Genomic DNA, 13,203 nt, shown 5'->3' with positions numbered 1-13,203 from the left:
GTAACAGTAAAATTTTGCTCGCTAAAGGTACAGGTATTATATGCAACAGCAACATTTTTATTGGAAAAAAATAAGTAACAGATATTTCAGTTAAAAAATAAAGATTTTTTTAATTATTCATTACAGAACTTTTAAATGTGTCGTAATTACAATAAACGCTTGATTCGGCTGTTCTGATACATAACTCTTTAATTGATTTATATCATTTCTAAATTATCTGTATCGTATTTTCTAGTCTAGGACTTCGTCCTTTCTTGACAGGTCAGTTCGCCGGCAGCCAATTCGCCATAGGCTATTTCACAGTACGAAATAAAATACGTAATAAAGGTTGCTTATAATATACATACTTACTTATTTACAAATACAGGATATAAAGAAATTACACAGATTTAGCTGGAAAATTATGTCAGTATCAAATATAACAAAATTATCACATTTCATAATTATGGAATAAACATCTGAGATATTCCGTAATATTAGCATTTCTAAAAGTATGCAGATGTAATGTTTACACAATTGGTCAAATTTTTTTAAGTTTTAATCGGCTAGTTCAGGTAAATGACTCAAGCAAGAATCTACATTTTTATGAAATCTCAAATGAAAATGTCATTACTTTGGAATCTTGTTAGCATATTTCTCTCTTAAAATTAATAAATAGTGTATAGATATATATGCTAGTAAGTTAACTTTTATGTTAGGCTTAGCAATATATTTGTATAAAATTGTTTACAATTTTATATATTATTCAGAGCGTTTTATACGAGGAATTTGCTGAATGTATATGCTAATAAACCATCTAGTTCTTTAAATGACAAAAGTTTAGAAAGATGTTTTACCATAACTTTCGTGGTAGAGCAAATTTCTGCATGCGATTTGTTTTTAAAAGTTTGAAAAAAATCGAGTTTTAATACAAAATCAAAAATAAAATGCGAATATTTTTAAAGTATATTAAGACAAGTGTCTTCAAATATTTACGTTAAATTGGTCAATTTATTTTGAAATCTCAAAATAATTTCCTTTTTATTATGAATGTTGCGTTATATTTATGTGACATTTTTAATATCATGCTTTATTTTATAACTATAAAATATTTTCATAATATTATATTTCATCTTAACTATGAGTGCTTTTAGTTACTGGTTTGAATTTAACTAAATATCGCAGATGATTAATGAACTTTGGTATATTTTAGTAATTCTAAAAGATGTGTTATATAACAAAAGTTTTTTAATTAAGATGCTAAGAGGTAAAAAAATAGGTATAATATAGACATGTAAAGAAAAGTAAGTCTCGACGGCGAATTGGCCCGACGGGAAACTGGTCCAAAAGGGAAATGCATGATGATGAAGCGGCGACGGCGAAACGGCGGTGATGAATAGCCTCATTCCCCATATTTTCTTCTTGCCTGCCCAGCTGACAAAAATTAGAATATTTTAGTTACGGTTATGCACGCGAGGCCTATCTACCTAAAGCGATGGATGCTTTCAGAGAGGAATTTCTAAGGGAAACTGCCTCGTAGGTGGCTGGAGGGAAACTCCACCTTCCATTTTGCGAAAACCACGAAACTACCATGCAGCCAAACTGTTTACTGGGATTTCAACCCGGGCCGAACTATCGCTGTTGAGCGATTTCATCATTCAGACGCTGGTGGACAGCTGGTAGTATATATAATATATAAATGTATAAACAGCATGAAAATATTTAATTTCATCTTTGGAAGTCATAATATTCGGTCACGTTTATTTCGAAAATGACAACTCAGAGTATTTATGCGTGTTTTTTAATTATTAAATTCATTAACTTTGACTGTTTAACCTTAGATTAAGAATTTTTTACCTACATTTAGACACATGATCAATACTGTTCTCGGTCTATGAGTATGTCCTTGTCAAAAAGTTTCGATAAATAGTTTATAGTAATAAAAAGTTAATTTGTAGAGATACTAGGTATTTTTGGAAACAGGAAAGATGAAAATTTAGCAACGCCTTCGCCGGGAATCCAACCGCGGACCTTTGGAATACGCGCCCAGCGTGCAGACCACGACATCACGAAATCATGCCGAGAAGGCGGGAGAAATACCTTATATACTCCCCCGTTTCAAGGGCGACTGGTGTTTTTAGGGGACACAACTGCCAAATCCTGGGTGTGCAAAATCATCATCCACCACCTCTTTTAGTTCGGGCGCCACTGTAGAGCTATTAGGATTTTTTGGAAGCAAGAGAGATTGAAAATTAGCAACGCCTTCGCAGGGAATCGAACCAAGGACCTCTGTAATACGCGCCCAGGGTGCAGACCACCACACCACGAAGGCATGCTTGAAGGCGGGAGAAATAGCTTATAAATTTACTTTATGACATTTGGTTTAGAAAAGAAATCCACAATCCTAAGTCAAGCAAATCAAGTTGACCAAATTAATTGGTTTAATATTTTAGCTATTACACTGCTGTCCATTAAAATTGCAACACCATGAAGGAAAGCTAATACAGAAAATGTATTTATTGTGCACAAACAGTATAGCATGAAAACAAAATGATTAAATTTGTAAGCAGTTTTGGGGTTTACAGGGGTGCGAAATCAATAGAAACAAATACCGCCGCTGGCAGCTAAAACGGTCCTTACCCGGTAGGGCATGGAGTCGAACTGGACTTCGAAGACAGAAACAGGCAACTCGATCATTCCATGCTCACTCCCATCAAGTTTATGCCACACTTCATCAAACATAGTTGCTGGAGAGGTTTAGCGGGCCAGTCTCTCCCCAACCCATGAACAGATATTTTCAATGGGTGACAGATCTGGAGATCGTGCGGGCCAGGGCAGCAGTTGAATATCCTGTGTATCGAGGAAGGTCAGAACACGAAGTGCAACATGTGGTATTGCATTTTCTTGTTGGAAGACGGTCTTAAGCAGGTCTCGAAGATAGGGCACAACTATACTGGGCGTAAGATGTCAGAAATATACCGATCTGCGTTCAAATTGCCGTCGATCCAAACAAGAGATGTACGTGTCATGCTGCCCAAACGATCACACCAGGTGCAGGGTCCCTATGCCAATATAGAATGCAAGCAGGCGACATGCAGTCTCCTCGGAACCTCTAGACACGTATAAGACAAGCAGAATACTGCACGCAGAACCGCGACGCGTATGAAAAGACGACGTTGTGTCACTCCTGTATTAAGCTTTGTCTTTGGACGCACCAGAGTTGCCGTCTCTCTCTGTGCTACATTGTCAAATGAAGCCGAAGTAATGGTCGCCGTGCTAATAGTCAACGCTGCTGTAAACATCAACGCACCGTACGAGCAGATACTGGGCGTGCTGCACACATACCCGATTTCCTGACTAATGGTTCATGATACGGTTGTATGGTTTTGTCTGACCTCCCAATATGTCTGCCCCCTCGAGTGTAAGTCATGGGAGGGCGTAGAGGCCCTTCATGCCGTTCAGTATGACCCTGAGCAATCCATTGATTCCATATTCGCATGACAGTGGTTAGATGTCGACCAGCTCGACGGACGATATCACGGAACGATAATCCAAACTCTCGATAGGCGACGATCCAAACCTCTATCGAATTCCGACATTTGCTGGTAAGCATTTCTTCTTATTATTCGAGGCATAGCACGATATTCTGAGAAAACTGCGACCTTACAAAGCGCTTTCCGAATGAGAAATCCACTACACAACTTTTCTTTTACGCAGTGCTTCAGACGTCGTTTCTCCCTCCTGCGTCGTCTAAATGCGCTGAAATACTAATCATTCGCATATCCTAATCTCTTCTTCCTTTCATGTGATTTTTAACGTTCGTCAGATCATTCCTTCCTGGTGTTGCAATTTTAATGGCCAGCAGTGTAGTTTGGTTTTTGAAATTACTAACTGGTAAGTATATTGTTGGTCTTTTTTTGTATAAATGCATAGATTTCAGGCAAAATTTAGGGTAAAATTATTATTATATAAAATTTTATTTGTTTGTTTATTTCTTTTTTAGTTTCTGTTTTACTGTTTTCAGATTTCTATAAATCATTAATATGCTCCTTTACACATGGATATTATAAATTTTATTCAAGTGAATTATCATGTAATGCTGAAATTTTCTATTCGCAGGTGCATGGCGTTGGCTAATTCTTTGGGCTCCTTGTATGCTCCGCCCACTTCTAATTCCGGTGTGTGTCCCTCGTTCTGTGGGACATGCTACTACAAGCCTGGAACATCACCTCTACTCAGTTCGAGCTCTGCAACACAATCGTCTATGTTGGCTTCGAGGTTTTAAGTCAGGCAATCAAAACATTTCATTACCTGCTCTCTACAGAATTGTTAAAAATGTGGATGGTGCGAACAAAATCCTAGCGTAGAGTAGTTTAAGGAAAACGCTAGGTCGCAGTAACTAAAAAGACAAAGAAACATATCCTATGTATACCTACGTAGGTATTCCATAGACTTAAACATTTGGGAAGATGTATTCTTCATTCTCTTCCCTGCATTCCTACAACGGAAAGACATAAAACGAGATTGTTGAAAATTGTATATACATGTGCATATAACTTTAATAATTTTGTCACTTTCTTTCTGTTCCCCTGAAAAGTGTATACAAATCTCATAGAAATGGAACATTATGAATTTGATGATTTCAAATCGTATTTAGATTTAGTTATCATTGCAGTATGAGTAATTTAAATTACTTGACATTGAATGCACTGTGAATTAATTATGATGTATGCAAAAATGTTTGAATTATTTCTGACTTCTGCTTTATAAGTTGAAGTATTTGAATTGATTTCTTAAAAAATTATTATAGAAATTAATAACAATCCTACACTTATTTTGAAAAGATACTGAAATTTCAGTCTAGTCTTCTACTGGAACAGGGCGTAGTACTGAGAAGCTATTGCTACTAATGAATGCTTATTTCATTTCTAAATACAAAACTAATATTTGTCACTTTTAATTATAATCATCGTATCATCACTTTCCTTAGTAGACCCTATTAGAGTGAATATTGAGTTGCAGGAAATGAAGTAATAATTTATTATCTTTAAAAATTATTCAAAGTACAAATGTTAATTTGCAGTAAAGATTTTTGTAAATAAATAATTCAGATCTGATGTAAAATTAGACACTCATTTTATAGAGATTTTTTTTTTAAGAATTATTTCAGAAAGAAGGGGATTTCTTTCTATTTACTTTTTAAAGATTATGTTACTAAAGAACAGAACTAACATCTCTATTAACAAATCTAAATAGAAGATTTGTACTGTTATTTGCCTTTCTTCTTCGAAACAGAACTGAAAAATGCTCTAATCACAAGTGAAATTAAAAATTACGATTCTGAAAAACTAATGATTTTTCTGATATATATATGTATATATATATAATTTCTGAAATCTTTATTGCATTTCATATGCACCTGAAAACAGTTGCAAGTAATTCTGAGAAATATATTAACTAAATATAATAGATACGCGTATATTATACCTTACAGTCTTATTGAATTTCTTTAAAGCGCACAGTTATTTTTACATTATCGCATTGCAGTATCTTTTAAAAAAATAAATTGCAATTTTATTACACAGTTTTTGTGCTAATAATGCTATTTATTAAAAATTTTTAATGTACACCAGATTCATTAGATTTTCACAAATTCATTGCTTTACGTACTGTCGTAAGTAAACACATAATGATTACTACTACTGATATTTAAAGCCAAATTCATATTCGAAATCCTCAATTGAAAGTCCTTTAAGTTCATAATTACTAATATTTTTGCAAAATCTGATTTTTTATATAATTTTAATAGTGTATTAGTTTAATTAATCTTAATTTCAAAATGTAGTAACGAAACAATTACTTTGAATAACATATATTGGATCCGGAATTTTTACTCGAAAAATTAAAATTTTATTGAATTTTGAATTGTTTGGCTAAATGTGTGATGTAATTTGAACTGCTGCATGTGTATCTCGAACTTCTTTTGTGTCAAATAAGCATACTCTTTAAACTCAAATTTAAAATACGATGCCTATTGCAAAATATAATTTTCAGTTCATAATATGATAATATAATACAGAAAAATGCAATAGAACCTCAAGTAGATAAATTATAAAAATATATATAAAGAGCACAAAAACTGCTATTAAATTGTAAGTATTTAAAACATTTATTTATAACCAACATTTTCTTCCCACATGCATGATAATTATACCTACGTTTAAACTATTTGCTACAAGTACTTCATATAAATTTTATGATACTTATTTATTTTTTATCTAATATTACAAAGCTATGTCTTTTGTTACTTGCACATGCAGCTGAAGCATGATATCCTTTCATTTAATTCTTTAATTTAATTCAAACTAATTCCGAATTTAATTGAAATTCTACTCTTTTACCGAGCTGAAGTACACATAAATCTCCTAGTACACATTTTAATCTGAAAGTGAATTTTAAACTTTATTTATTTAAAATAAAATTTAAAAAAATCCTTAAATACTTATAATTCGATGAGTAATTTTTAATAATAAAAAATTTTACATTTAAGTACCGGTAGCATAATTTGCAAGCAGTACTATTTGCTCCTAGAGAATTACTAATAATGTATTTTTTACTTATTTATTACGTGCTTCTCCCTTCGGCACTATACGGAAAGGGAGGGACGTCCCGTGGAGAACGTTTTAAGGGAAACTAGCTCGTATCCACGTTATACAAGAAGAAAACCACGGAAACCCCCAAGCAGCCAGCCGTTCGCAGGGATTCGAGCCCCGGACCGATCTACCAGTGTTCAGTGGCTTTTACCGCTCGACCGCTGGTAGGCATAATAATGCATTTTAAATTTACGCTTTGAAAAGTAAATTCTTAGATAAAGCAATGCGATAATGGGAATAAAGGCATAAACTGTACTGTTTCATTTTTTGTTTTATTGTGTAAGAACAAATAGTGCTAACTTATATGAAATGAATGAATGATTTGTAAATGCATCTGATACGTAACTATAGAATAAATAAATAAATGATATCCAAAATATTACTAGTGTTTTATTTATAATATTCCAAGTCCATTATTGGTATCAGCATTTCGTATTTGCAAGGACAAAAAGTTTAATACATGGTGTGTTTCATAAACATTTAAAAACCTACAAAAAATCAGAAAATAGACAATTCAGACAATGTGGTTTAAACTTGAAGATTTATTACAGGGACATATTTTTTTAAAGCATGCACACGGTACATTTTGTATCTAACCTTCAATGATGAGAGGCATTGTTTGCATCACAATATAAAAATAAAATAACAAATATTGTGATTATGCAGCATTTATTCCTTTGCGATTTGTGAGTAAATTATAGTTATTTTTTAATAATGTAGCAGTCTATCATAAGCTGACAATTGCCTAGCTTCTGAAGATATAAATTTGCCCTTTACGCCTTATTAATAAATAGGGCCATCTATCTCTGCAATCTTAAATGCTTTAAAATCTTTATATCTTAGGTGAGTGGTCTCGAATTCACATGTTGACCGAATGCGCTAACTCAAAACTGGAGACAGGCTAAATTTTTTTCAACCCAAATACGAAGTTTATGTTTTCTAACAAAACAAATTTTCTTTAACTAAATGTTAAATTTTATTTGCTAAACATTTATCAAAATATATAAACAGTAATAAAGATGATGCAAATTTATATTTATTTTCTATCTGAAATCTAAACCTTGGTATCTGCATGAAATTTCTGTTAGTCAGAATAAGTAATTCAGACATATTAATAGCAAAGTATTAAAATTTGCAAACTTAAACATTCATTTCAAATGATTCTAATATTTTGATTTAACCATTAAATATCTTACTTTAAATTAATAATAAATAAGTTACATAAATTTTCCAAGTAGCAATAAACTTTAGAATAAATAATGACAATCTATTATCTTTCTTTTATTTATTAAATGTTTCTCTGATGCGTACAAAAAATAGTATATGTAAATATATATGTGAAAATTTAAAATTATAACATATCATAGTTCTTAACATCAAAAACTTTAAGAACTGAATAATATTTTTTTGCAGGAAGAATTCAGAGAAAGCTTTGAAAAGATTCAAGTAAAAAAGTAGTTTTATTTACTTATTGTTTAATTATGCTTTTATGAAATATTTTTTCTAAAACAACTTTGCTAATAAGTCTGTTATTTTAAACCAGTAAAAAAAAATAAATTCTGTACAAAAGTATGTTTAAAATTATGCATCATTTATTAAATTTGAAAACATGATTATGTTGTTAGAATACATGTTTTCAAAAGGTATTGCTGAAGTTTTGCACCAAGACAGAAAATTAAGAGATATGATTCATTGCGTTTACGGATTTCCGGAGCCCGGATAGTTGGTATTAAAGTTTTATTGTGTTTAATTTATTCAGAGTCTAAAATCTTAATTTGTCACAATTTTTGTTGTCCAGGTTTGGGCTTAGCAAGACAATTTCTGGAATTTCAAATAAACGACATCTTACTTAAATTAGGTAAATAGATTATATTGTTAGAATTAATTTATCTTACCAAAATAAGGATTATTTCTCACATTTTTACATAAATACCTAAATCCGTAAATGAAATTTCAGTTTGCGAATATTTTTAGTATGTGTAAGTGATAGCATATTAGTCTCTAATAAATGCTTTAACAGTTCTTTTTGTTTCTCTAAATTTAAAACTTTTTTTTCTTTATTTCCTAAATGTATGTCAGGTTCTTTAACAGTGATTACACTCTCTGAACATATGAAGATTTATCGTGTCTCAGAACGGAATAAAATTTACAAATATTTTTAAAATGTCATTTCTCCCTGATATGTGATGCATCTGATTAGCTTGATTAATATTCTTATTTAGGTGATGGAGCCAAAGAATGATTCATCAAAAGCTTCAAAATTTACCAATATCTATCTCGACATTCTTACACATAGAACGACCGATAAAATTTAAATACGACAATGTTTTCTCTCCACAAATATCAGGGAGGTTTTTCATCTTTTTTTGACAGAAAAGTCGAGTTTTTTGCTTGGAACCATTCATCCTGCCCGCCTTTTCTTGCCTTTCGTGTTTAATGTGGATTACGTACTAAAGTGGCTGTTTCGTGCGGATTGGGGCGAGGCGGATTTTCTTCTTTTTATTCCTCTTCCTCCCTCTATGAACACCATTTTCTCCTCTCGGCTTAAGGGACAGTGGCAGGTGTTTAAAGGAGCCAATCGACACTCGTTTCTATAACCTAACAACAGTTCCAATTTAAGCAATTATATTTAAATTAAAATCTAAATTAGAATCTGTTTTAAATGACTATATTCATTCAGTAATTCACAACAAATACTAAAATTCAGTTTTACAAACGTTTCGTAATCAATTTCTGTTGCATATAGTTAATAATAAACAGAAAAAGTATATATATATAGAAGCAAATTATGACATTTAAAACACTTTTCTATAATATATTTCATAACATCAAGTTCGCTTTTCAGTAATTTTTCATTAACAGCAACAATGAGACTTTCCTAATCGGAACTGATAATAAATTAAAAAAAAAAAAAAAAAAAAAAAAAAAAAAATCTGAAATGTTTCAGATTTTAAATTACGTCCAAAGGGGCGTTTTTTAACATTTTGTGTGTTACCTTTCTTTATTAAATATCATGTTCCTCGCACTTAAACCATAAGATCCAGTGCAACAGCAATATCGCAAAATAGTTTTAAAACGATCATATCTTTAGAATTTCCGATACAGAGACCCACGCGCTGGAGATAAAAATATTTTTTCTGCACAACGTTGCCATTGCTCGCTTTGAAATCCTTGAGTTTGTTAATCAAAAATTCGTCAAAGTTTTAAAAAATAGGAAATCGATCATAAAACAAATTTCAAATTTCAAATTTGGTCTTCCACATGCTCATATTCGTTGGAGGATTACGTTATTCAAAATTCGATGACTCTATGTACCGTTGTTTTATCACAATACGAGAAATATACATACATTTATGCAGATTTTTCATTATTTAATTTCTTCAAATATAATGCAGGACTCTAACATTTTGTGGCAACTGTTTGAAAAGTGAACCGACATTTATGAGTCCGACGCAAAATGCCAAAACGAAACTAATAGTCCTTCGGGATTCAAATCCCTTTGGACTAAAAACTGGTAACGTTCGAAATTTTTGTTCAAAAAAATGCTCGAGGAAATTTTACACCAATTATATGAAACCTGAAATAATTGAAATTGACTCCTACAGACCAAAAATCTACTATATATAGAAGGAATGTATGCATTCGTATTATTTGGCAAAGGGTTATTCATGTTGTAATAAAAGTACAATTAAAATATTTTTCAATTATTCAACAGAATTTCACAATTTCAGCACATTTTCAGAAGCTTCTTTTCCTTTTTATTAAAAATTTCCCCGACATGCTACAAATAGTTTATTTGTCAGATTTCTCACTCTTCATTCTTTCTTTTACACTTGTCAAGACGTTCAACAGGTCAATTTTTAAGCTATATCTAACACGACGCGACGACAAATATATAACAGATACCAAGAGGCATTATTTCGATGCTTTTAGAAATGGTAAGAGCACTGAAGCAATTATGGGCGTACTAATTTTATGTTATTTCAAAGTTTATAAATAGGCAATAATTTTTATATATAATTCCTCTACAAACCTTTTCTGCTAAATTTTTAACGCAAAAATATTTTAATCTTTGTAAAATAAAAAGTGACTGAGCAGGACTATGATGTCCTTCTAACAAGAGTGTGATTCTCAACTTCTCCTTGGAAGGAGTCCTTTTTCTAGTGATTAATTTTAAGTTTTTGTTGGTTTCGCTTAAATAAAATGTTTGGTAATTGTTTAACCATTTCTTAATGATACAAGTGTGTGTGTGATTGTGGCAAATCCTCGAAGGCTCTCTGCCTAAGGGGAGGAATGCATTCGTGGAGGACTTTCTAAGCAAACTGGCTCGTATACACGTTACACATGGGCAAAACCACGAAAACGCCTTAATGATACAAGTAAATGGTCAAGTATTTGAATGAGTTAGGCAAAGCATGTGGGAACTCTCTGTCTAGGGGCAGAGATGTTTTCATGGTATACCTTTTAAAAAGAAACTAGTGCGTATTCACATTACATATGTATCGCGAACAGTCTCCTACCTCGTTAACTGTCACTGTATCTTTAACGGATTCTACGTTTTGACTTCAGATTGTAGCCACGTGGCGTTTGAATGCCTAATATTGTTTATAAAACGCTCTAAACTGGGCTTGTAACTTAATTCTTTATTAAATGTTTTCAAATATTAGAACATTGTTCTGAATTCTGATGAGTTTGAGATTTTAGCAGTTAATGTATTCACCTTCTACGGACTCGTGTACGGAAACTTAAAGAAACTTCGATATGAATATTCACCGTTCTTTTCTTGAACAGATGAGTACAGCTACTACTCGGAAAAATTCCCATTCCTACATGAACATTTTTTATTCCTACACAGGTAGTATTTCGAAGTTGTTTTCTTCCTCATCTACTCACTGTTTACTTTTCTCTTCCCAAGGCAAGCGAGGCACACTTCTGTTTTACTAATTGAAATAAAATGCTGTATTGATAATATAATTTTCTACTAATGCTACGATTCAGTACAGCAAAGCATCGGACCTGATTTTATATGTGGCTGTGGTGGCTCGGTGTGGCCTGCTTGGATTTACGATTTCACTCAAAAATTGAAGTTGTACTACTAAAGCTGAGTTCCTATAATACTAAGGATAAATTTAAGTTCTGGTTTAACACTGATCATGTTGTAAAATGAAGACCACGTATTTGATCCCCCTGTTGCAATCTGATGCTTCTACTCCAGAAACATTCAAAATAAGACATCATGATTGTGTCGCCCCCGCAGAAGGCATGGTTATAAATGCCCGTTCCTTCATAGGAGGCAAAGGTAGAACACCTTTCATAATAAAGTGACCACCACTTCTAACCTTAGTAGCGGACAAGCCGAAGTCAGCTATGGACCCGCTATTAGGGAGAAAAAAAAAACCATCATGTTTTTTTCTTTCTTTTTGAACAAATTAATACAACAGAGGTTTTTAAGTAAATACTGTACAATTATAAAATTATTATATCTAGCACACATTTTATCTTTTACAATTTCAATAAAATTAAAAATTCTTGGCTAGAAAGAAGAGAGGTTAAACGGGAATCACCCTTGCCCCCCCCAAATAAAAATTTCCACAATCAATAAAAAGGAAAGATTTTCAGCATAAAACAGATAAAACAGAAAGATAAAGGATGAACAGAGGCCCACCAGCGGCCGAGCGGTAAAAGCCGCTGAACACTGGTACCTCGGTCCGGCATTCGAATCCCGGCATACGGGCTGGCTGCTTAGGCGTTTTCGTGGTTTTCTCCATGTGTAACGTGCATACGAGCCAGTTTTCCTTAAAAAGACCTCCACGGGGAGTCCCTCCTTCTCCGTGTAGTGCCTAAGGGCGAAGCACGTAATAAGTAAAAAAAAAAAAAAAAAAAGAAAGAAAGAAAGATAAACAGAAAGCTGAAATATAAAAACGTATTTACTATATTTAAAATCTATAAGCAAATGATATGATGCTTACGAAATTAAATTAAAATTTTATTTTAGTGTTATTTTACATTTCTTTTCATTTCAAACTGATTATTAAAATAAGGCATCAATTATATTGCAACTACTTTATTTTATTCTCTAAAATTTCTGACTTATGATTAGTTTTAAGCTTCGTACACCTTCATCCCCACCTTATCTATAGACATTACTTGAAATTAATTAAAAATATTTTCTCTTTTTGTTTAATTAGCAATTTGTTGTAATATTGTCTATCAAAAGAAATTTTGTTAGTGAAAATTTTAATTAAATCCTGCTTTATTGTTTAGATTTAAAGCTTTAAAATTATTCTTTCCCATTATTTGCCAATTTTACAGTTTTATTTTTTTAGCCCTATTTTCCTAGAAACTTAGAGAAAAAGAATATTTAATTAAAATAAATTAAATAGTTAATTAAAAATAACTTCTTGCTGCATTGTGAGTGTTTCATTTGGGGAGAAAAGAAAGTAGTCGAAAAGAAAATAATATGATCAGTTATTAATAAAAATTTTACAGGAAAAAAAAAAAAAAAGACATGAATTTTATTTTTCCAGAAATCAATTTAAAAGAAAAAGAAATGTGAACATTTCCTATTTTT

The 13,203-nt window shown here is 32.0% G+C and overlaps 1 protein-coding gene across 1 annotated transcript in view; it reads left to right on the top strand.

Annotated features, from left to right (window-relative positions):
- LOC118201194 (uncharacterized) overlaps positions 1–7,014 on the top strand; it is a 79,875-nt gene extending 72,861 nt beyond the window's left edge. The window contains exon 3 of the mRNA XM_035373244.2: positions 4,099–7,014. Within this exon, the coding sequence (XP_035229135.1) occupies positions 4,099–4,264 (166 nt within the window). The 3' untranslated portion in view covers positions 4,265–7,014. The remainder of the gene's footprint in view (positions 1–4,098) is intronic.
- Positions 7,015–13,203: the final 6,189 nt, after the last annotated feature.

The sequence above is a fragment of the Stegodyphus dumicola genome, chromosome 6, assembly GCF_044657685.1.
Source record: "Stegodyphus dumicola isolate Sdum_Otavi_A_Nest chromosome 6, ASM4465768v1".
NCBI lineage: Eukaryota > Metazoa > Arthropoda > Arachnida > Araneae > Eresidae > Stegodyphus > Stegodyphus dumicola.
Note: the sequence above shows the minus strand (reverse complement) of the source record. Positions and strands in the feature narration are given on the sequence as shown.